At 35.7% G+C, this 24,576-nt stretch overlaps 2 protein-coding genes across 5 annotated transcripts in view; one reads left to right on the top strand and one right to left on the bottom strand.

The window, feature by feature from the left end:
• Nucleotides 1-636, top strand: part of ACC (acetyl-CoA carboxylase) — a 78,681-nt gene extending 78,045 nt beyond the window's left edge. For all 3 annotated transcript variants that reach the window (XM_089713299.1, XM_089713300.1, XM_089713301.1), the window contains one exon: nucleotides 174-636. In XM_089713299.1, coding sequence (XP_089569425.1) covers nucleotides 174-614 — 441 coding nt within the window. In that variant the 3' untranslated portion in view covers nucleotides 615-636. The remainder of the gene's footprint in view (nucleotides 1-173) is intronic.
• Nucleotides 637-3,293: 2,657 nt separating this feature from the next.
• Nucleotides 3,294-24,576, bottom strand: part of LOC149475438 (putative multidrug resistance-associated protein lethal(2)03659) — a 53,193-nt gene continuing 31,910 nt past the window's right edge. The window contains exons 17-34 of one of the 2 annotated variants that reach the window (XM_089713319.1): nucleotides 24,239-24,335; nucleotides 23,618-23,768; nucleotides 22,539-22,609; nucleotides 21,835-22,003; nucleotides 21,133-21,259; nucleotides 20,535-20,685; nucleotides 19,397-19,633; nucleotides 18,361-18,470; nucleotides 17,690-17,804; nucleotides 16,475-16,670; nucleotides 15,610-15,796; nucleotides 11,927-11,959; nucleotides 11,189-11,328; nucleotides 10,449-10,565; nucleotides 8,931-9,030; nucleotides 7,832-7,950; nucleotides 6,028-6,124; nucleotides 3,294-5,407 (exon numbers count right to left, since the gene is read on the bottom strand). In XM_089713319.1, coding sequence (XP_089569445.1) covers nucleotides 5,369-5,407; nucleotides 6,028-6,124; nucleotides 7,832-7,950; nucleotides 8,931-9,030; nucleotides 10,449-10,565; nucleotides 11,189-11,328; nucleotides 11,927-11,959; nucleotides 15,610-15,796; nucleotides 16,475-16,670; nucleotides 17,690-17,804; nucleotides 18,361-18,470; nucleotides 19,397-19,633; nucleotides 20,535-20,685; nucleotides 21,133-21,259; nucleotides 21,835-22,003; nucleotides 22,539-22,609; nucleotides 23,618-23,768; nucleotides 24,239-24,335 — 2,256 coding nt within the window. In that variant the 3' untranslated portion in view covers nucleotides 3,294-5,368. Of the gene's footprint in view, nucleotides 5,408-6,027; nucleotides 6,125-7,831; nucleotides 7,951-8,930; nucleotides 9,031-10,448; nucleotides 10,566-11,188; nucleotides 11,362-11,926; nucleotides 11,960-15,609; nucleotides 15,797-16,474; nucleotides 16,671-17,689; nucleotides 17,805-18,360; nucleotides 18,471-19,396; nucleotides 19,634-20,534; nucleotides 20,686-21,132; nucleotides 21,260-21,834; nucleotides 22,004-22,538; nucleotides 22,610-23,617; nucleotides 23,769-24,238; nucleotides 24,336-24,576 lie in introns of both variants that reach the window. The other variant, XM_089713318.1, reaches the window with a different exon arrangement.

The following is a 24,576-nucleotide window of genomic DNA, read 5'->3' as shown; positions in this document are numbered from 1 at the left end:
GTTTCAATTATAGATTTTCAAAAGTATTATTCAATATCGTCAGCGGTACAAGATATTCTAAAACCACATACACAGGTCACGTGTCCTGACGCGAGTTTAAGATTTTATACCCATTACAGAAAGTGCTCAACGCTAAAGAAGTTTTCACTTTAAATCATTTAATTTCATAACAGATCGCGGTGCAGTTCGCGGGTCTGCACGACACCGCGGAACGCATGCTCGAGAAGGGCTGCATATCGGACGTTGTTCCGTGGCGTAAGGCCCGTTGCACACTGCACTGGCGCCTGCGCAGGCTGTTACTGCAGGCTGCTCAGGAGCGGCGGGTAGAAGCCGCGGGGCAAGGGGCTGCGGCGGCCACACTGCGGCGTTGGTTCGGGGAGGATCGCGGGGAACCCCACGCCCACCGCTGGGAACACGATAACGAAGCAGTGTGCACTTGGCTTGAGAAACAATCAGCTGATCCGGACTCGGTGTTAGAACGCAACTTGCGCTGTGTGAAGCGTGACGCCGCGTTGCGAGCTGTGGCCGCGCTGTTGGCCGAGCTGGCCCCGCCCGCGCGCCACGAGCTGCTGCGGGAACTGGCTCAGCTCGACCCGCTGCACCTGCCTGAGTAGACGCAATATATTATTTATGTTATGATGGTGTTTTATTTGTTGCCTTTCCTTCCTAATGGCGCAGTTTCATTAGTCGTTACCTCGTTCGGTATACAGCATACGGGGAGTCCCCGCAGGCGAGATAACAACCAATGAAAACAAGTTCCCCGCATGCTTAATACTGACCGTGATATCGACCAATGAAATTCATCGGTCAATATACAGCTTGGAAAATGGAGGTTCTCCCTACACCCCGCATGCGGGCCCTATCGACTAATGAAAACGGTTCCCCGAATGCTGGCCCTGTGGCATGCGTTCCAGAAATCTCTCGCACCCCGCATGCGGGCCCTATCGACTAATGAAACTGCGCCATAATCCGAGTAGACCCGCCGCACAATATATTTACTATTTATATGAGAGTTGTTTTATTTGTTGCCTATCCTTCCTATCCCCGAGTAGTCATGTAATATATTTACTACGACGGTGTTTTATTTGTTCCCTTTCCTTCCTATCCCCGAGTAGACCCGCCGCACAATAAACTATTTAACCGACTTCAAAAAAAAGGAGGAGGTTATCAATTCGGCCGGTATGTTTTTTTTTTTTTTTTTTATGTATATACACCGATTACTCCGTGGTTTCTGAACCGATTTATGTGATTCTTTTTTTGTTCGATGCGGGATGGTGTCGAATTGGTCCCATAAAAATTTTATTCGGATAGGCCCAGTAGTTTTTATTTTATGAGCATTTTTGTCTGTATTTGTAAATGTTGCAAGTGCAAGTTTGAAGTCGGTTGTTTTTAACGCAGTTATAATTATTATGTTATGACATTGTTTTATTTGTTCCCTTTCCTATCTCCGAGTAATCATAAAATAGCTGCGCTTTTACCCGCATTACTCCGCTCCTGTTGATCTTAGCGTGATGATATATAGCCTATAGCGTACCTCGATAAATAGGCTATCTAACACTGTAAGAATTTTCCAAATCGGACCAGTAATTCCTGAGATTGGCGCGTTTAAGGCCGGGACTCCACCAAAGCAGAGATGTGTGCGGTGTGCTGTGCGAGAAGAGATGTTTTTCAGCTCGCGGGACTCCACCAAAGCGGAGATGTGTGCGGTGTGCTGTGTGCTGTGCGAGAAGAGATGTTTTTCAGCTCGGGTGCGGTTCAGAGGGTGATATCGCTCACTGCACGCCGCTCACATCTCTCGTCTCCACTGCGCGTCGTCCGCGCACAGCTCACATCTCCGCTTCCATCGCGACATACAAATATTACACATCTCCGCACAGCGATCTCCACTGAAGCTGAGCGGAGAGGAGACGTGTCAATAACTCAATTCTATTGGTTGTTTAAAAAACATCTCCTCTCCGCTCGTCTCGTCTCCGCTTTGGTGGAGTCCCGGCCTAAACAAACTTTTCAGCTTTAAAATGTTAGTATAGATTTGTATAAGAGCTGGAATATATTTACTATTTATATAAGAGTTGTTTTATTTGGTCACCCTTTTCTTTCCCATACTATGAAGTTCTCGTTGAGACATAATTCGAAAACTACTTGACAGATTTGAAAAATTCAGTATTTTAGTTTGTCTGTTTATTATTTATGCGTAAATCATACAAAACTAGGTAGATTGTGACAATTTTTTTACGTAGTGATACTGACGTTCCACTTATTTCTTCACCCTTTCGTTATACTATGAGATTTTGAACCAAAAATACGTTCGCATCGCGTTCGTGTCGACTAATAGTTTTTCTTTGTTACGATCTAACTCGAATATTGCTTGAAAGATTTGATACATTCAGTATTTTAGTTACTCAGCTTTAATCATATAAATATCGTAAACAATAGCATTGTATTTCACGAAACCACCGCGAATTCATATATTCGATATGAAACTGCGTTTAACAGCAATTCTATTTCTTCATCAGTAAAAAAGCTCAAAAAAACATTATTTTATTTCATTACAGAAGTTTTTACATTATAGAGATAATTGACACTGCTCATTTCAATTACCTTTAGCAACTAACCGACAGTTAGTATTATTATTTAGAGTTAATTCTGTAAAATCATATCGTACAATTTTAAAACATTCCAGAAAACGCATTTGCAAGAGCAATATTATTTTATTAAGGGTTATATGAAGCGCATATCTCATGTGAGAGCTTTGCTCTAACTCCGAGACACGGTTTGAATGTTTGCGTTAATTCATTTATTTATATTAATTACAATTTTAAACTTTACACTAATAATACTAAATAATAAGCAAAAAATTGTCATATGTAAGTTTATAAAAAAACGAATGACACAAACTAATTTTCTTTTAATTGTGATGTACCCAGTTTAACTCTCAAGACGAAGACGAATCTATTGACACCATTCACATGAAAATACGACAAGCCGTTTAGGCTCTATGACGTGCCAAAGAAATATACATACATACACTTGAAAAGATAACTCTCCTTCGGTCGTAGTCGGGTAATAACATGTTTATGTAATACAAAAGTATCAATTATTATGTGTATGAACTTTTTAAAGAAGACCTAAGATATTTTGATTCAGACTGAACAATGTTGTGAATAAGCTAATAAACATTATTTTATGCTATTCATATTTCTGACTATACCGATTTAACTCATGCCTGGTGTTCGTGTGAAAGGAAAATAAAACACATATTTATGATTAAAATAATTTCTATATTTTCTACAATTAGATGAACTTAACAACAAAACTAAGTACTAAATAAACTTTAGGACATGACAGTTAAGTGCAAATTGACTAAATCACAATAATTGGCTATGAATACAAATAAAAATAATTCAATACATAACATAGAAATAAAAATACTGGTACGTTTGTATCACAACATTTCTTATTTGAACTAAAAGTACGTAATGGCTTCAAGTACAATAATAATTCTACATCTCAACAGCACCGCTACGAGCACTCATCCTGTTCATATTTTCTTTAATAAGTATTTATATATAACACTTTGTATAAAATCAAACATTTGGCTTGTTTGAAGATAAAATCAGAGCTTCCCAAACTATAAAAATACTAACTTGATAAATTCCATACTAAAATAGTTTGGGAATCCCGAGATGTTAATCGAACAATCTTACAATGAACTTACATACCTATATTGGAACGTCAATAAATTATTAGCATTGTATTTCACGAAACCAGCGCGAATTCATTACATTCCATATGAAACTGTGCGTTTGACAGCATTTATATGTCTTCTTCAGTACAATTTTCATTCACAAAAGCTCAAATAACCATTATTTTATTTATTTACTCAATATTTTACATTATAGAGATAATTGACACTGGTCATTTCAATTACCTTTAGCACCTAAATAAAAGAAATTGAGGTAATCCGACAGTTAGTATTACATATTATTATTTAGAGTTAATTCTGTAAAATCATATCGTACAATTTTACATTTTCTAGAAAACGCATGCAATATTATTTTATGAACGATTTTATGAAGCTTTCTAATGTGAGAGATTTCTCTAACTCCGCGACACGGTCAGTATTTTTTTGTTGTTTTATTCGTAAATTATATTTTATTAAAGTTAAAGCAAGTGAAGGATCAGTCTTCAAAGATTATTAAGATTTTTAGTAGGATATAAAAAATCAGCTCAGAAATAACTTCTAGTTTTTAGTGTAAAAGCGAAGAAAAGTTTTGATGTCAAATAAAAACTACGTAACTAGTAAGGCATTGGATAAAAAATTGGACAGTTTTTTTGTACTGATATTGAAAGATAAATGAATTATAAATTGTTCACTTTGGTGTTATTAAATAGGTGCCATGTGTGAGTAGTAATGTTAAACAATTCTTGAGTGTTTTTTGTATATTCTGTTATAAATCGTAAATAATGTTTTATATTCGAGTAAATATATGAACAATAATGATTTTTCATATAAATTAAGTAATTTGTTAATTAAATTCGAGAATGTATCCGAGGTTCCAGTAATAACACGAAATTTAAGTTGTTCGCCAAAAAACACCATAATTTTCATAAAACCTTAAATAATAAGTACTTTTTAAGTAATTTGTTCTAGTTTTAATTATAACAAAAAAGTAGCAAATATAGTATCAAATACAAAATAAAATAGAAATGCTTATTGAATAAAAAAACACATAATATAACTTCACATTATGCCTTTTTCTTTTATTTCTACAAAAAAGGCTAACTTACAATACTTTTTACACAATAATTTATATCCAAATTCACTTCGTATTATATAATTATAAATCATAGTAGGTAAAATTTTCTTAGAATGTCATAATAATAAAAAATCAACACTTTTCATATGGAATTATATCTTTTTTCTTAAAAATTGACTTCTTTAACAGTTATAATAAGTACAATATAAAGAACGTGTTTCAAAATGCACTATACAAGGCACTTATAATTCTAATACCAGGGAAATAATGTCTATAAAAGTAATATTATAAAAGCCACAATATTCATAACTAGCTGTGCTCCGCGGTTTTACCCGCATTGTTCCGCTCCTGTTGGTCTTAGCGTGATGATATACAGCTTATAGCCTTCCTCGATAAATGGGCTATCTAACACCGAAAGAATTTTTCAAATCGGACCAGTAGTTCCCGAGATTAGCGCGTTCTAACAAACAAACTTCAGATTTATAATATTAGTATAGACTAACAGATAATTTTAACAATTTAATAAATTCTATATATTTCGTTTTTACAATAATAGTATAAATTCATTTATTCGTAAGTATAACAGGCAGTGAATATATATTTTTCTTATATTATTGATGCTTCTTCAACTCTTGATGTTTTTTGTAACTCTGAAATAATAAAAAAAAACATAAAAATATTATTAAATTAACAATAAAATATAAAGAGAACTTAAAATCCTACTCAGATTGTACATGCAAAAGTTTTGCTTTTTGTTAAAATTCGTCAAAACGGCTGAATCAAATTTGATAAAAATAAGTATAGATTATAGTTCAGATTAGCATAATATAGACCTTTTATCGCTAATAAAAAAAGTTGTAATTATTAACTGCCTTTACTGAACACGAAACGTCAACACATAATATAAAGAATAAATCAAATTTTAATTCAGTAACATTTTTAATTTCTAAAAAGTACCCGCAATAACACCACAAAATAAACTTCCTTATATTCTTTCAATCTCTTTGCACTAATAAACAATATTTCATAAATATTACTCGATACTAATCATCCAAACAACCGAAGTAAGTTTATTTGCATACTAGCTCACGCCCGCGGCTTCGCCCACATTTTTAAAGAAAAATCTTTCCGTTCCAGTGGGATCTCCCGGATTATCCTTTGTTTGTTGAAAATCAGTTCAGCAGTTTTTGCGTGAAAGAGTATAGTAAAAATCCATACATATTCACAAACTTTCGCATTTATAATATTAGTATGATAAAATAGAACTTACCTCTTCTGCCATTTTAAACAACATGGCGGACATCTCCGGGCCAGTTTGTTCCACGAGCATTTTGAATATTCCCGCATCTGCGTCGCTCACTTCAGACCTGCAATTTATTTATTTATATTAATTATTACAATTTAAAAAAATGTCATCTGTAAGTTTGTAAAAAACACAATACACAAACAAGATAATATATTATAGTAGAGCCATTTTAATAGGCAACATTTGACAGTTCAACAAAATTCAACAACGTAACCTAGTAACGACGACATAGAATAATATATCATTTCGTTTTGTTAGAACTGCACATTTGCTTAACTTTTTTCAATTCCGATTACATATTTATAATAATAACCGATACAAGTAATTTTAAGATTTGATTTTACTGATAAACCATTCTAATTCATGAATTTTTAAATTGACAAATTTTTCAAGTCCGTATCGATTAATTCACTTTAAGAGGGGGCATAAAGCAAAATAACCAATCTTCTATTAGATGATACGTGTAATATTCAAGACCAAATCTAAAAAATAAAATATATATCAAACTAGATGATATGTTCAACGATTCTGTTTAATCAAAAACATAAAATATTAAAATTTACTCGATAAAAAAAAATCACCAAGTTAGCTCTAATTTTCACACTTTTACGTTTTCTACTTGACATGGTAATACTTATTATGATTTTTTTTTCATAAACAATTATATTAAAACATTTGCAAGATATTTGTCAGAGCATTTTGTGTAATTACTTTTAGTTTTGGTTTTATCTGCGATAAACCACTTTTGGCGCTCTTTTTTCTCGAGATAAAACGTTTGGTTTTGTCACGATAAAAGTGGTTTATCGCAGATAAAACCAAAACTAAAAGTAATTACACAAAATGCTCTGACAAATATCTTGCAAATGTTTTAATATAATTGTTTATGAAAAAAAAATCATAATAAGTATTACCATGTCAAGTAGAAAACGTAAAAGTGTGAAAATTAGAGCTAACTTGGTGATTTTTTTTTATCGAGTCAATTTTAATATTTTATGTTTTTGATTAAACAGAATCGTTGAACATATCATCTAGTTTGATATATATTTTATTTTTTAGATTTGGTCTTGAATATTACACGTATTATCTAATAGAAGATTGGTAATTTTGCTTTATACCCCTTCTTAATCGATGTTTTTAAGCAGGTTACCTCTCTTCGAAGATAAAATTGATAGACGTCAAATGTTGCCTATTAAATTGGCTCGACTATAGTAAAAAAAAGTCGACTGCATTTTGCATGGAATTTTTTTAAGAAGCTCTTGGATACGTCTACCTTCTTCAAAATATATACCTTAGACAGAACTATGTCTAATGTGCTAATAAACATTATTTTTACACTTTAAACATTTTTAACTGTTCCAATTTATCAGAAATTTCATTCAAACATATTTCATATTAAAAAACGCGGCCAAAGTCACGTACATCACTTAGTATTAATTACATTTGTGTATCCATATATTAGGCTTATACATAGAACGTTTTTAACTGTACTTGAATAATTTATTTGTTATATTGTTGTGTAAGTTGTTTGAAAAATAATAAAATAAAATAAAAAAAGACGTGTGGCACTCGGGGACTGCCGCGGTAAAGCTATTGCATGCTATGCCTTCAAGCCACACCTCCGCGCCCGTCGGAGTGGGGAGCGTGAGGTTTTTTCGTTACGGAATTTCTCGATTCGGTCCCCGCGCTCAAGGCCCGCGATAGAAGCTATGCAATAGCTTAATAAGATAACAAAATTACACCAAAATAAATAACAGGCAAACACACCAACCTATTGGAATACGTCCTAACTCTATTATCCTTGGACATAATCAAAGTCTCCGATTCGTCAGGTCTCTCGAACTCGCCCGAAGATTGGAAAGCGAAGTTTTCCGGTATCGCTAGAGGTGCCTGTAAGTTTAATTTAATAAATAATAATAATAAATATTTTGGGACAATTTTCACACACGGCACGATCTGATCCCATACTAGCTTTCGCTTGTGTTTTAGAAACCAGATGGCTGATAAATATACATATATAATATAATTTTAAATAAATACTTATATAGATAATTAACACCCAGACACAGCAAACATCTATGTTCATCACACAAATATTTGCCCCGGGTGGGAATCGAACCCACAACCAGTAGCTCAGAAGGCAGGGTCACTACCAACCAACCAAGCCAACCGGCCAGTCAAATATATAATTATTAATATAATAAAAACAACACGTATAAACTCATGAAATTATTGTATTGTCACCGATCCTTGATAAGTGTACAAAGTTCGAATTAAATCTGTCCGTTTAAAGTGGGTCAAAATCTAAAGGAGTCGGTTACATACAAACATACAGGTGAAGCTAATAAAAGCGTGTTTAGTTAAAAAAGCAACACTTTTATAAAGGGAATTCGAGAATATTTTTTTTTAAGAAAAAAAAAATCGAGTAAAAAGGAATTAATTGGCATTGGCAGTCTTTTATGTTATACAGATAGACATATAAGATATTGTAAAGAATTCCCTATAATTAAAATAAAAACATTAAAAAAGAGACGTCTATCTAGTTAATATTAAAAAGTTTTATAACTCTGTGACTAGTTCTTTTTTAATATAACATTTAATAACATTCTACAGTGCAATTTACTTTGTAAGCAAAAAAAAAGACGGGTTGCACTGGGGGAGTGCCGGCAGAAGTGAAAACTTGATTATTAACGTTGAGCATGTTTGATATTTTGGAATGGTATCCGTCTTACGCTTTTTCGATCAGGTCACGTGTCCTGACGCGAGTTTAAGATTTTATACCCAACGCCGCTAAAGAAGTTTTCACTTCAATAACAATAAAAAATAACTGACAATATAAGTATCTAAATAAATAAAAACCAAGAACTCACCTGGCTCTTAGACAGCAGACTGCGTTTCGGCTGAAACTCAGCTTTTTGCTGAGCGTTGGTCAGCAGATCGTATGGATGTCCCGATTCTACTACGCGACCCCTAAAAATGTTAAGTAGTATCAAGAATCATGAAATTAACAATAATTGTATCGAAGAGATTTTTTTGTTTGCTTGAACGCGTTAATATCAGGACCTACTGGTCCGATCTGAAAAATTCCTTCAGTAAGATTTCATAGACCACAGTATAATATTTGTAAAAATAATGTACAGTGTACATATAGACTATCCATACTAATATTATAAATGCGAAAGTAACTCTGTCTGTCTGTCTGTCTGTTACTCAATCACGCCTTAAATACTGAACCAATTTGCATGAAATTTGGTATAGAGATATTTTGATACCCGAGAAAGGACATAGGATAGGTTTTATCCCGGAAATTCTACGGGAACGGGTTTTTCTTTGAAAACGCGGGCGAAGCCGCGGGCGGAAAGCTAGTAGGTATATATGCGGAAAAATGTCGCTATATGTTAATACACTACTTTTAATGCAAGACTGAACAAATAAAGTTTTTTTACATAACAATGACGCGGTCGTAGTCCATGACTAAACTGTTGTGTAACTCAAAAACTACTGAACCTATTTCAAAAATTCCTAAACCAGTACAAAGCTACACTATCCCCGCAACCCATAGGCTACATTTGATTAAGTTTTTACCCTAAATACTCACTTGTCCATAACAATGACGCGGTCGTAGTCCATGACTAAACTGTGGTGTAACACAAAAACTACTGAACCGATTTCCAAAATTCTTACACCAGTACAAAGCTACACTATCCCCGCAACCCATAGGCTACATTTGATTAAGTTTTTACCCTAAATACTCACTTGTCCATAACAATGACGCGGTCGTAGTCCATGACTAAACTGTGGTGTAACACAAAAACTACTGAACCGATTTCCAAAATTCTTACACCAGTACAAAGCTACACTATCCCCGCAACCCATAGGCTACATTTGATTAAGTTTTTACCCTAAATACTCACTTGTCCATAACAATGACGCGGTCGTAGTCCATGACTAAACTGTGGTGTAACACAAAAACTACTGAACCGATTTCCAAAATTCTTACACCAGTACAAAGCTACACTATCCCCGCAACCCATAGGCTACATTTGATTAAGTTTTTACCCTAAATACTCACTTGTCCATAACAATGACGCGGTCGTAGTCCATGACTAAACTGTGGTGTAACACAAAAACTACTGAACCGATTTCCAAAATTCTTACACCAGTACAAAGCTACACTATCCCCGCAACCCATAGGCTACATTTGATTAAGTTTTTACCCTAAATACTCACTTGTCCATAACAATGACGCGGTCGTAGTCCATGACTAAACTGTGGTGTAACACAAAAACTACTGAACCGATTTCCAAAATTCTTACACCAGTACAAAGCTACACTATCCCCGCAACCCATAGGCTACATTTGATTAAGTTTTTACCCTAAATACTCACTTGTCCATAACAATGACGCGGTCGTAGTCCATGACGGTGTCGAGTCTGTGCGCTATTGTGAGCACGGTGGAGTTAGCGAAGCGGCTGCGGATCGCGCGTTGGATCTGACGGTCCGTTCTAAAGATAATAAGTTATTGTTTAATATAGGTATATCCTATATACGTACAATATATTTATTTACTATACAACAGTCTAGATTAAAGTAAACAATGACAAACTACTCGACTGGCCGGCCGTTAAAAAATTTTTTTTGCTAAATTTTTCCTGAAAATCCATGTTTTCTTCGCGTAGCCAGCATATAGCGCTTCGCTAATGTGAGCATTTTGTCTATCTATACTAATATTATAAAGCTGAAGAGTTTGTTTGTTTGTTTGTTTGAACGCGCTAATCTCGGGAACTACTGGTCCGATTTGAAAAATTCTTTCGGTGTTAGATAGCCCATTTATCGAGGAAGGTTATAGGCTATATATCATCACGCTACGACCAACAGGAGTGGAGCCACGGGGGTGAAACCGCACGAAGCAGCTAGTGGAAACATAATCTTAAACGATAGTTCACGTGCTGGCGGCAAAGTGGTTGCTTGTTATGGGTGTACACATAGAGTTTTGAGAATTCATCTATATGAAAAAAAATGCGTCTGGAATTTTATAAGTATTTTTTACAAACTCAGCGTATGCAAAACTATAACCTCCTTTGAGCTTAGTATACCATCAGTGGGACACCCTGTATATGTGACTCACTCGGTGTCGACGTTGGCGGTGGCCTCGTCCAGCACGAGCACGGCTCGCGGGGCTAGTGCGGCCCGCGCGAGGCACAGCAGCTGGCGCTGGCCGCCCGACAGGTTGCCGCCGCCGTCGCCCAGCCGGCCCGCCAGCCCGCCCGACAGACCGCCCGCTAGCTGCGGTAGGGATACCTGCGGACAAATGTTTTGTGGCGTCAATTGGCAAGAAATGATCGAGAAAAGTGAGGTAAACTCGGATACCAAAACCCTATTTGGGTTGCAGAGCTAGTTAAGTAAGAAGGACTACGACTGAATATAGCCGACCAGCCAACCGCCCCGCCAGCCAACCGGCTAACCCACCCGCCCGAAGGTAATGATACCTGGACAGACATGTTTTGTGTGATGTTTCTCGATATTAGCCAAGGACTGTGACAAAATTAAGCCGACCAGCCAGCCCGCCAGACAGCCCGCCGGCTAGCCCGCCCGCTAGTTGCGATAGGGATACCTATACAGAGATGTTTTGTGTGATATTACTCGATAGTAGCTGTCCTTAGCTAAAATCGAGAAATATCACACAATATATGACTGCAGACATTGTTTTTTGAGCTGTTTCTCGATGTTACCCATCAAATAGCAAGAAATGATCGAGGAAAGTAGCGTAAACCCAAAAGCCGAAGAGCTAGATAAGTTTCTCGATGTTAGTCAAAAGAGCTAAGGCTGAATTTAGCCGACCCGCCAGCCCGCCAGACGGCCCGCCGGCTAGCCCGCCCGCTAACTGCGGTAGGGACACCTGCACAGAGATGTTTTGTGTGATGTTTCACGATATTAGCTGTCCTTAGCTAATATCGAGAAATATCACACAATATATGACTGAGTTTAGCCGACCAGCCAGCCCGCCTCGCTAGCAAAGGCAGGGAGACCTGCGCAGACATTGTTTTTTGAGCTATTTCTCGATATTGCCCATCAAATAGCAAGAAATGATTGAGGAAAGTAGCGTAAACCCAAAAGCCGAAGAGCTAAATAAGTTTCTCGATGTTAGCTAAAAGGGCTAAGACTGAATTTAGCCGACCCGCCAGCCCACCAGACAGCCCGCCGGACAGACCGCCCGCTAGTTGCACAGAGATGTTTTGTGTGATATTTCTCGATATTAGCCAAGGACTACAACTGAATTTAGCCGACCAACCAGCCCGCCCGCCAGCGAAGGCAGGGATACCTACACAGAGATTTGTTTTAATGATCAAGGAAAGTGAGGTAAACTCGGATACCAAAACCCTATTTGGGTTGCAGAACTAGTTAAGTAAGTTTTTCGATGTTAGCCGCACGCTGACGGCACGCGCGCCGCCAGCCCACGAGACAGCCAGCCCGCGAGTTGTGGTTGTTTTTTGTGGTCTTTCTCGATATTGGCCGTAAATTAACAAGAAACCGCGCGCAATCGAGAAACCTACACATAACAGATTCTTTTTTTGTGGTTTTTCTCGATATTGGCCATCAATTGGCAAGAAACAATCGAGAATAGTGGAGTAAACTCGGAACTTTTGTGTCGCTGAGCTAGTTAACTCACGCAAGCAGCACGCGTACCGTCAACCCGCCCGCCAGCGACCTGGCAAACTACGGCAGCAAGACCTACATAGGGAGATGTTCTTATTTATTTATAGTTTTTTTAATCAAAATTTTATGCATATTTATAATTAGGAGAATAACCGATTAGGTTGCCAGTCAAAATTTGGCCGTAAGCACGTTTAATTAAATTTTTTCTAATCGATTTTTGAGAAAACATTTCGTTCACTTGTTTTTTATATTAAATGTAGTCTACATCATGGCAAATTAGATAAATATTCGAAAAAAATCACGGTTGCCGTTTTTCACCTGGCTGCAACCTCTTCGCAGCCTGGTGCAAACAGGTATGATTTCGATACATTCATACGTTCATAACGCACATTTATGAATAACTAGATTTCCGCCCGCGGCTTCGCCCGCGTTTTCAAAGGAAAACCCGCATAGTTCCCGTTCCCGTGGGGTTTCCGGGATAAAACCTATCCTATGTGTTAATCCAAGTTACCCTCTATATGTGTGCTAAATTTCATTGTAATCGGTTCAGTAGTTTTTACGTGAAAGAGTAACAAACATCCATACATCCATACATCCATACATCCTTACAAACTTTCGCCTTTATATAGTATTAAGAATTAAGAATTAAGATTAAGATATATCAAATTAAAGCTATTAAGCTATTGCATAGCTTCTATCGCGGGCCTTGAGCGCGGGGACCGAATCCAGAAATTGCGTAACGAAAAACCTCACGCTCCCCACTCCGACGGGCACGGAGGTGTGGCTTGAAGGCATAGCATGCAATAGCTTTACCGCGGCAGTCCCCGAGTGCCACACGTATTTTTTTTTCTATTTATTATCATATACGGTTGCCTTATTAAATCCGGCCGCAAATAAGGGTTGCCGGCAGTTAAAGATGATGAATATTATAGGTTGAGTGAAGGAGAGTTAGCGTGAAAAAAAGTTAAACACACAGAACAGTAAAAACAAAAAAAAAAGTGCTATAATGTCATACTTAGTATGAAAACCACTGTCGCCAAACCCATACATTTAAACCGATAGCTAAACAGTACACTACAAGTAAACTATGTCTTTTATTGGACAGCTTAATTTGAGTAAAAACTGACTTAGGTAATAAATTCAGCATTTCAATTTGTACCCTAACGCACGATGTTTATTATATTAGGTTTATTTTAAAACACAGAACATTAAAAACAAATAGAAGTGCTATAATGTCATAATTACTATGAAAACGAGTGTCGCCAAACCCACACATTTAAACCGATAGTTATACAGTACACTACAAGTAATCTATGCCTTTGATTGGACAGCTTAATTTGAGTAAAAACTGACTTAGGTTATAAATTCAGCATTTCAATATGTACACTAACGCACCATGTTACGGTTTATTTTAGTATAACATCCCTAGGTATATTAGCTGTTTTGTTTCTCTTTGCTCAGAAATTCCAAATTCAAAAACATTCAGCTATTCGACAACAGAGGGCGTTAGTTTTTGATAGATATAATTTTGAACCTCAACACATAGACATAAGGTTGAAATTTGTGTCACTCAACATTAATGACATTAACTTGATATTAACCTGATGCTATGCCCTGAGGGATGTCAGCCTTGTTATCGATAATTCACAAATAAATAATTTTTATGTGCGTTTTTTTTCTGTCTATTATATGAGTATAGTATAATGTGTCACATTTTGGAGTATGCTTATTACTACTAAGTACCTCTTTTAATATTATTATTATTAAATAAAAAACGGAAGAGAATAATATAAATCTATATTTACAAAATACAAACTGAAAATATGCATTATTCTGCATTATTATATTTTATATCTTGGAACTGCCGTAGGTTTGATGTATCGGTTGCCTTTGTTAGACTGCTTAGTGCTGTTCGGCATCCAGTAAATTCGTCCCGTTGCATTTATCCATTTCTCTTTTAAATTAGCCTCTTTAGGAAATCTATAAATAAATTGGACAAATGAAAGCTAAGGAAAAATACAATAAAATTTAATATTTATAATGTTTGTCTTTTCTAAAGTATCGATACTGTCGATATGCGCCACAACCATCACTAAACCGACATTCGTTTGTTTATGGCAATAATATTCCAGAAAGTCTTGTTTGCTGTTCAATCTATAATAGTACTGATTTCTTATGGATTAAGGTTCATTTTGACTAGATATTTTTATAAATTTTTGACACATTACGACCAGCGAAGTTATAACATAAAATATATGTAAAATAAATAAAAATAAGACTTACCGATGGTATGAAATGCCTCCATTGCTAATATTATTTCATCTGCTATCATTTTTCCACTCTAATACCGATCAACACGTCCTAATTAATAAATAAGTATGGAAACAAGGTTTGACAGCTGACAACCGACTCGAATATTTTTCTGCGCACAACTGAGAGCAAGTTAGGTGATCTTACCTTACTAGCGACAAGGGGGCACGCCCACATCACACTTCTATTAATTATAATAAATATTAATTATTTCGTTAAACATAAATAACCTATATCTATACTAATATTATAAAGAGGAAAGGTTTGTATGTATGTATGTATGGTTTTCACGCATAAACTACTAGACCAATTTCAAAAATTATTTCACCATTAGAAAGCTGCATCTTCACTGAGCAACATAGGCTATATTGCATTTTCAAAAAAATTAGAGATCCTTACCAAAAATGCAATAATGTAACCCAAGGCGTAAAAAATTCCTTAATAAAAATTCTGTCATCGCTTGCGCTGCGGAATCTACATACGAGGATGGTTCTTATGAAAAAAAAAAACGTAAACATGTAGGTACCACGGGCGAAGCCGGGGCGGACCGCTAGTAAAATATAAGTTAAATATATGCTCTACCTCTTGCAATGCAGCATGTAATTCAGCATCACTATGCTTTCCCTCCGGATCGAGGTTATCCCTCAGACTTGCAGCAAATAGTGCAGGCCTCTGAGGTAAAGCACAGAGCCGTGAACGCCAAGCGCGAAGCCCTGCAGCTTCAGCCCGAACTCCGTCCACACGAATTGACCCGGATATCTTGCTTAGCCTGAAAGAACAATATTATATTATTATATTTTATTATTATTATATAAGTGATAAATGTCCAGATTTCGATATTTCACATATTATCATTCGTTAGATGGTGGAACTTATCTATACTGTAATATTATAAAGCTGAAGAGTTTGTTTGTTTGTTTGAACGCGCTAATCTCGGGAATAACTGGTCCGATTTGAAAAATTCTTTCGGTGTTAGATGGCCCATTTATCGAGGAAGGTTATAGGCTATATATCATCACGCTACGGCCAACAGGGGTGGAGCTACGGGGGTGAAACCGCGCGGAGCAGCTAGTGAGACAATAAAATAAATTCGATCGCTCTGGCGGGTCACGAGTGGCTGAATTGGTCAGGCATCCGCCCCGGATTGGCGTGGAAGGATGCGGGTTCGAGTCCCGCCTCGTGATCGAATTTTTTCTATTCTTTATAAATTTATACTTATGAGACGTGTTTCGTCTGTCGGGTTGCGCAGCATCTGTCGGAAACTACAGTAATCTAACCTAACCATGAACAAAATATAATCTCACTTTTGACAAAATCTAGCCTCACTTTTGAGACAATGTTACCTCACTTTTGACAACATTAATTTCACTTTTGACAAAAATTTTCTCGACCACGGTCAACCTAACTTTTCCATACCTAGAAAACTGGAAAATAGCACTTTTCTTACCTAAAAAGTGCAGCAACCAGGGAACTTTTCCCCGCTCCCGTCCTCCCCACCACGGCAACCTTCTCCCCCGGACGGATCGTGAAGTTCACCCCCCGGATAGCATAACTGGTATCATCTACTTTTGGTGGTAGTTCTTTCGTCTCCGCTTTTGGTGGCCTCTCGTATTGTAGGGATACGTCTTCGAATACTATTTCTCCTGAAAAATTAATAAGCGGTTAATATGGAAGAAATTGCAATCGAGCGTGTTAGTAATTCCAGAAAACACATGACAGCAAAGTATAGAAGAATGAATGAAAAATGAAGAAGCAAAGATTTCAATCGATCGTATTTCAGAATAAATCATGAGTATTTCAGAACGTATTGATCGTATTTCAAAATAAATGATGAAACAAGAAGAGGAAGAAGCAACTAACACGGAAAAAATGTGTGCGTGTGTGTACACACGTAAGAAGTAAAACTTCTTTATGACCTTTTTTTTAAAAAAATAATTTATATGCAACTTTAGAAAAATACGTCGAATCACGCGTGGTAGGGATAAGAAAAAGATGGCGCGTAACGGAAAAATGTCACGCGTAACGAAAAAATGTTACACTAATTTTTTTTCCAACCCCGATAAAGAAGTTTCACTTCAATAATTTCAAATGTAAGCACGTGTTACGTCATTGCCGTTTTTGTGGGGTTAAGCTATGTATTTCTTACTAAACTAACTTTATTTACATTAAGTTCGAACGAACTAATCTCAAGAACATTTGAAATTAAAAAAAACTACTAATTCAAATCAGTAGTAGATAGTTAATTTATCAGAGCGTTAATTTATTAAAGGATAATAACACGCTTCTGCCAAAAGAATAGGAGCATCCCTAAAAAACATTACAAAAATGCTAACCTCAAACTCAAACATTTATTTATTCAATTAGACTTCTTCTAGAAGCACTTTTGAAACGTCATTACATATTTTTAACATTTACCACCGATTCGGAAAGCAGTATCTACGGAGAAGAACCGGCAAGAAACTCCATAGTTGCTCTTGTAAATCACGTCAGTTTTACAATTTAATTTTACAAAATATTATAATCATATATTATAATAATATGCCAAAGAACTGTCCTGTGGTTTTTACGCGACAACCCTCCATGGGTTTTTATCGTCCATATATTCCTTAATACTGTAGTAGGCTCTCTGAACTAGTAAAACATATTACATAATTATACGTACCTCGATTAGGCCAAGTATCAAAATCAACGCTTGGACATTCATTTTTGAGAGCTTTGATGTCCGGTTCTACCGGACTCTCTGCCGGTAGGTTCGTGTATTCTAATATCCTTTCCACCTAGAAAACAAATTTAAATGTAAATCATCGCAATTTCAAAAAATCATCTAATCTACACTAATATTATGAACAGAACAGACCTAGATAAAGCCAAATGTATGTAAAACGTGCAACATAAATACAATTGTAACTGTGTAAAACATATGTATGGTTTTTAAATAAATATATTTTTCATTTTTTTTTCATTTTTTCAGATAGATTTCATTGTCTGTAAGTTTCTTTGTAATGGATGAATAAAAAAAAACACTGAGCCGATTTTGAAAATTATTTTTGAAGTAGAAAACTAAATGACTCCTCAGTGGCTGGCTTTCGTTGATGCGGAAATTTGTATACAAATATATTGTGGATATCTAAATTAAATGGAAAAAAAATCCAAATTATTTTTAGTAGAATATTACTACAGTTTTTTACTTATAATAACAGATTTATATCCCCTGATTGAAATTTTACTAGTTTCAATATCATTTTTGCTCATCCTAATAACTCCTATAATAAATTTAAGAAAATAAATATTATTTTAATAAAAATTAAGATAAAAAAAGATTTTCTTACGTACCGATGTCATCTGATTCTCTACTTCAGCAGTTTGCCTCATGCCGTATTGACACATACCGACGAGTCCTATCACTTGCGTTATAGCCAGACCCACGCTACCACCAAGATTACCTGGAAATACCCATTCAAAGTTCATGAAGTATGTGGCCAAGTGTTTTTTGCGTTATTTTGCGAAATTATTATTAGCAATTTGACTGCTTCTACAAACATACAAATTTCTCGAATATTTTAGTAGGCTTGTGTCGCCGTAAAATTGTAAAAACCGTTAGATTATAATCTGTCGAAAAATTGTAATCCGTAACACTAACATGCAATTTTTCTTTACTTATTCCTATGCACAAGTGTTTGTACAATTATGTGTATAACATTATTCATCTTTTGAGTAGCGTGTGCTGACAATATTGAAAAATGGAGTCGTTAATCAGTTCTTTAGCGATAATATGGAAATTATTACATTTATTTTGTAGCAGAGAGCCAGTAAGACAATCTTAGAACCATAGAAATCTAAATAACAAGACACTATAGAAGTGCTATAATGTCATAATTAGTATGAAAACCACTGTCGCCAAAATCAACACATTTAAACCGAAAGCTAAACAGTACACACAAACTGTAAACTATGCCTTTTATTGGACAGCTTCATTTTAGTGAAAACTTACTTTAAAAAATACGTCGTCGGGCGTCTCGAGAGCAACTGAATAGCGACGAACGCACTGGTGGCTTGGAAGTCACCTGAGTGGCGACAAGGTCACGCGTGCCTACGACTTCTAGTGTCTTGTTATTTAGATTTCTATGCTTAGAACACTTCTGCGCAATTAGAATCTTTATACGGTCTACGGTTTTACGGTTTTACGGTCTACTCACCATCCCTGAAGAACAGGAAGAAGCTAAAAGTGACCATGGCCAAGTAGACACAGCAGAGCATGTCCATCCAGAAGCCGAAAGCCCTATTGCTGCACAGCACCAAGGTCCAGGCGGAACTGTGCAGGTCCTGGAGCCTGTCAAACTGCTTTTAACAAGTATTTTAGTCTACTCACCATCCCCGAAAAATATGAAGAAGCTGAACGTGACCATAGCCAAGTAGACACAGCAGAGCATGTCCATCCAGAAGCCAAATGCTCTATTGCTGCATAGGACCAAGGTCCAGGCGGAACTGTGCAGGTCCTGGAGCTGATCGAACTCCTGGGCCAGGGTGCGTTGTTGGGAGCCAGTAGACCGGATCGTTGTGAGACCGGATACTGTGGCGGACGCGTGATTTAAGCTTTGGCTTCGGGCTGAAATGGGAGCGAAAAATAAATGTTAAATTGCGTTATAATAATAAAACGGTTATTTTAGATTTTAGAATATATGGGATGGGATAGAATTTCAAAATTATTCAGTTCAGTTATTTATTTCATGGTTTTAAATAAAATGATGTAAATTTATACGTTAATTACGTGAGTAAAGAATAGTTACACACAAAAACATGGCAGAAATCCTACGAGACTCAAAAAATCTCGATCTGGTTTGACAAAGTTTATAAGACCACGTTATTATACCCCCTACTATACTCTGTCCATTATATTATTTGCTTTTTGACAGCTTTACGCATATGAAGGATTGTATTGTCTATGTTAAAATGTCATACAAATAATTATTGCACTTCATGGACAGGCCCCGCCCACTAAGTGATGTCTACACAGAATTATTCAATGATGGGTCGATAAATTATAATAATTAATCGATAGAAATACTCTGTAAAATATATCCGATACAGAAAAACTCTTCTAATAAGTTATATAATTTAAACGTAAAGACAACCAAATTGTAAGATAGAAACCAATAAATAATAAAATATTACTTTAGTTTAGTTTTAACATACAATGCATAGATATGTGGTCTTATTATTACATTTCTTATTAGTACTTTTAGGTTGTAATTATTATTTACGTACCTGATTCGATTTATGATAATATTTTGAATTTATAATTGAAATGGTATCACAATCGATAATCTTTTGAACATCACTTCTGGTATCACCCGTCGAGCTATCAAAAAGCAATTCTTGTAGTGGACAGACTATAGAATAACTTCATTCTTATCCCGTCTATACTCTATTGTAAATCCCACCACTCCCTACTATCCCACCACTCCCTCTATCCCACCACTCCCACTATCCCACTATCCCACACTCACCGATAGCCTCGATCCGCTTCAGCTCGCGGCTGGTGTTCAGGAACAGCGCGCGGAGCAGCATTAGACAAGCCGCTACACAAGCGGTGGGCAGAAGTAACCACCAGTTCACCAAACACACCACAACCAGGATACCGATCACTTCCAGGAAGAACTGGTGGTGATAAAGTCATATATTTAGTACTAGCTGTGCTCCGCGGTTTCACCCGCATTGCTTTGCTCCTGTTGGTCTTAGCGTGATGATTAGGCCTTCCTCGATAAGTGGGTTATCTAACACCAAAAGAATTTTACAAATCGGACCAGTAGTTCCTGAGATTTGCGCGTTCAAACAAACAAACTCTTCAGTTTTATAATATTAGTATAGATAAATCGCGTTTAAAATCTGTTAAAATCTTTAATTTCTACATACTATACACTACAATACTCGCCTAAAATCAAACACTAGAAAATAGTACACTCTAATAAAAAGATAACTACATAATATATTACGTCTTATGACATAAGCTGATGATATCTGTGGACATATTTTGATTGACATGTGTGTACATTTATGAAATGTGCATAATGCATATGACCTGTGTGATATAAAAAACAATCTCACCCCTAAACAATCGACCAAAGCGACGGGCAGCAAAGTGTCCACCTGCCCCATATCCTTTGAGAATCTGTTGAGGATCCGTCCCGATGGATTGTGGTGGAAGAACCACATCGGCGCGTTCGTTACACCTCTGAAAATTAAGTTTTATTATAAGTTTATTTATTTATTTATTACTCTTCAATAAAACTATACATAGAAAACTTATTGCTTATATAAGTATACAAAACAAAACAGTATAGTTTATTAGGCGGCCTCATCACTTAGAAGTGATCTCTTCCAGGCAACCTAAGTTATGTAGCTTCTAAGTAATGTACTGAGTTTTTTATTAGTTGACATGATTGACAAGATTTTGAAAGAACAACTGGAGTTTCTTGCCAGTTCTTCTCCATACATACTGCTTTCCGAATCGGTGGTAAATGTTGAAAATATGTAATGACGATTTAAAAGTGCTTCTAGAAGAATTCTAATTGAATAAATAAATTTTTGAGTTAGTTTGAGTTTAGTTATGTAGCATCTAAGTAATGTAATCGATGTAGACTGTAGAGGATGTGCACGTGTGTTATTGTGACACTTGTAATATTGTAACTCGTGTAATATTTTGACACGTGTGATAACGGGACACGTGTGAAATCGTTTTACGTGTGATATTGTGACACGTGTAATATTGTGACTAGTGTTATATCGTGACTTTTGACTATAACTTACCTGAACATAGTATCATGTAGATTGACAGAGGCGCGTATACAAGTATTATAGAACACTAGCAGTTTGTTCCACGTGAAGAACATGCAAATGGCGATCAGTGAGCCGTACACGTATACGCACTGTTCCCGGGATAAATGCCACCGGTTTAGTGGCAAGCTCTCGTAGTCGACTGGGGATACATACACACAAATTAACGACGTACTTAAGCTGTGAAATTTTGAATTTGTAGTAAAAATGCGTAATAATCACATTAAATCCAATTTAAGCGACGGACTTGATATTAACAAAACTGTACACACACTTACAAACACATGATTTTGGTCACAATAGTCCATAGTCCTTTTCACCTATGAGGATTCCTGTGACACTTCATTGTGTTCCGAATTACGTATTTTATGTTTAAAAGCAAAAATAATTTTAATGCATAACATTTTAAAGGACATCTCTACACGTGTCAACAATCGATATGTCACAGGAATCATCTGAGGTAAAAAGGACTATAGAAATAAATGAATGCCATGCCATTTCAATACATGCCATAACGGTAATAGTTCGAAGCTTATAATAACAAACTTATCTATAGAGAAAAGATAACAGCTGAACATACGGTGACCGTTAAATATTCATAAAAAACAGAAATCGATACTATAGAAAATTATGAAAACAATACATAACTTAAAAACTAATTTAGTTTTAAATCATACCTGGAGGCTCCGCTAAAGTAGAGTTCCGTATTGCTATATTTTGTGCGCTATTCGATTCTTCCAGATTTACCCTAAAAAGAAAAACATTTTATAAATATTAGTGTACCAATGATCAAACTTTGATCATTAATAACATTTTATGCAGAATCATAAAATTCAAATTCATAATTGTTTTGATTGTAAACAGCGATACTTCACTTATTAAAATAATAAGAACTATAGTAGAGTCATTTTTAGTGGAAACATTTGACAGTTCAACAAAATTCAACGTAACCTTGTGACGACGGCATAAAATAATATATCATTTCGATTTAAGAGAACACACACACGAAAAAAACTTCTATACCATAAAAGAGGTCAAGTTCAACCCGAACGGACCATTAATTCCTATAAGGTAATTATTATGCATTCTATATTGTATTGGCTGAACATGTTTGTACTTTATTAATATACAGTGTAAACTCTATATAACGACACTCCATTTAACGTCAAACTCCGTATAACGTCAAGATTTCTCGACTTTGGTTGGTTTATATTGTTGTCTAGATACAATAATACACTCCATATAGCATCACGCTCACTCTAATTAACGACCACAATAAGACATTACCAATTACTAGGAAGTACTGACTAAGTTGCCGAAATCAATGAAAATGTAGTTGTGTACATTCTTTTTTACTGACATACCGAAGATTCTAAGAAATGCAGTCGTTTGTTTGTTGTGTGAATGAACTTACACATGTTCACCTCAACTACTTGGCTTTCGTTAGTTACACGTTAAATAAAAAATTCTGCATGCCGAAGAAGATGGACGATCTGCCAAAAAATTGAAGAAACCTCAATATGAAGACCTTGATCAAGTGATGATAACATGGTTTCATAGGCAATGTCAAAATAATATTCCTGTCTCGGGACCAATCATGCAATTTCTTTCCATTTAACGACCACTCTCTATAACGTCGAAAAATGCACGGTCCCTTAAGTGACGTTATATAGAGTTTACACTGTAATTGTATCACCATATTTTAATAACATTTTTAAAGCAAAATAAAGATTTATTTATTTATTAATAAACTCACCAATCTTTCAGCCATATATCAGTAGACGAGTAGAATATCTGCGCTACTATGAACAGGGAAAGTAGCAGTAGCAAAGTAAACTTCCCCCCACCACTCGATATGTACGACACATAGACGCTGTTCGATACGGAGCCTTTGTTTTGGCCCTCGGCTAGAAAATAATTATATTATCATACATACATAGAAGATTAACAATCACGTTAAAAAATGTCCGAAGCTAAACTCTGCCTATGCGTATATTAGGCAGAGTTTTAAAATGAACGATAGAATAGACTTTGAACATTAATACCACGAAATAAGGTTTTAATTTCAGTCAATATTTTATACAACACATCTCAGACTTTTTTTACTACATTTTAAAAGGGTATTTATTGTCTATCTATCTTGTGGTTAAATGAAAATTGACAATGAAAAGGAAAAGATTTAATAACTGACTGATATATTATAAACGCAATATAAAGTAGTAAAATTCGTTACTTGAAATTTTGCAACATGCTTCGTTCCATTCCTTTAAGTATGAAATTTTACAGAAAAATTTTAATCATTTTTAACTAAAAATAACATCAGCAAGCTGAATTGTGATGACGAAATATTTTTAAATTAATTTCTATTAATCTTTACCTTCATATTTCGGGCCAGTGGTTTCTGCGTCGACATTAAATGACAACTGAGACACCTCTGACATTGACCTTTGAGATCGCAATATGTGGCTATGTTCCTGGTAAACATAGAAATAATACAATTAATTGTGCAATTTTTAGTTATTAAGATCCCGTATTCATGGTAAATGTTTTTTTAGCAACTAATTTGAATCAACATTTAAAAAAGAGTGTTTGTCGAGCACACGTGTCAGAAGTGAAACTTCCTGGTGAAGATTCAAAGATAGGTACAAAAATCGTCACCATGACGCTACGTACTAGAGAGGACATCGCTACTACACTATTTGTAACACGAGTTAG

This window comes from Colias philodice, chromosome 30 (assembly GCF_061535455.1).
Source record: "Colias philodice isolate Cphi_HAF_F1 chromosome 30, ilColPhil1 Martin Lab GWU primary, whole genome shotgun sequence".
Lineage (NCBI taxonomy): Eukaryota > Metazoa > Arthropoda > Insecta > Lepidoptera > Pieridae > Colias > Colias philodice.
Note: the sequence above shows the minus strand (reverse complement) of the source record. Positions and strands in the feature narration are given on the sequence as shown.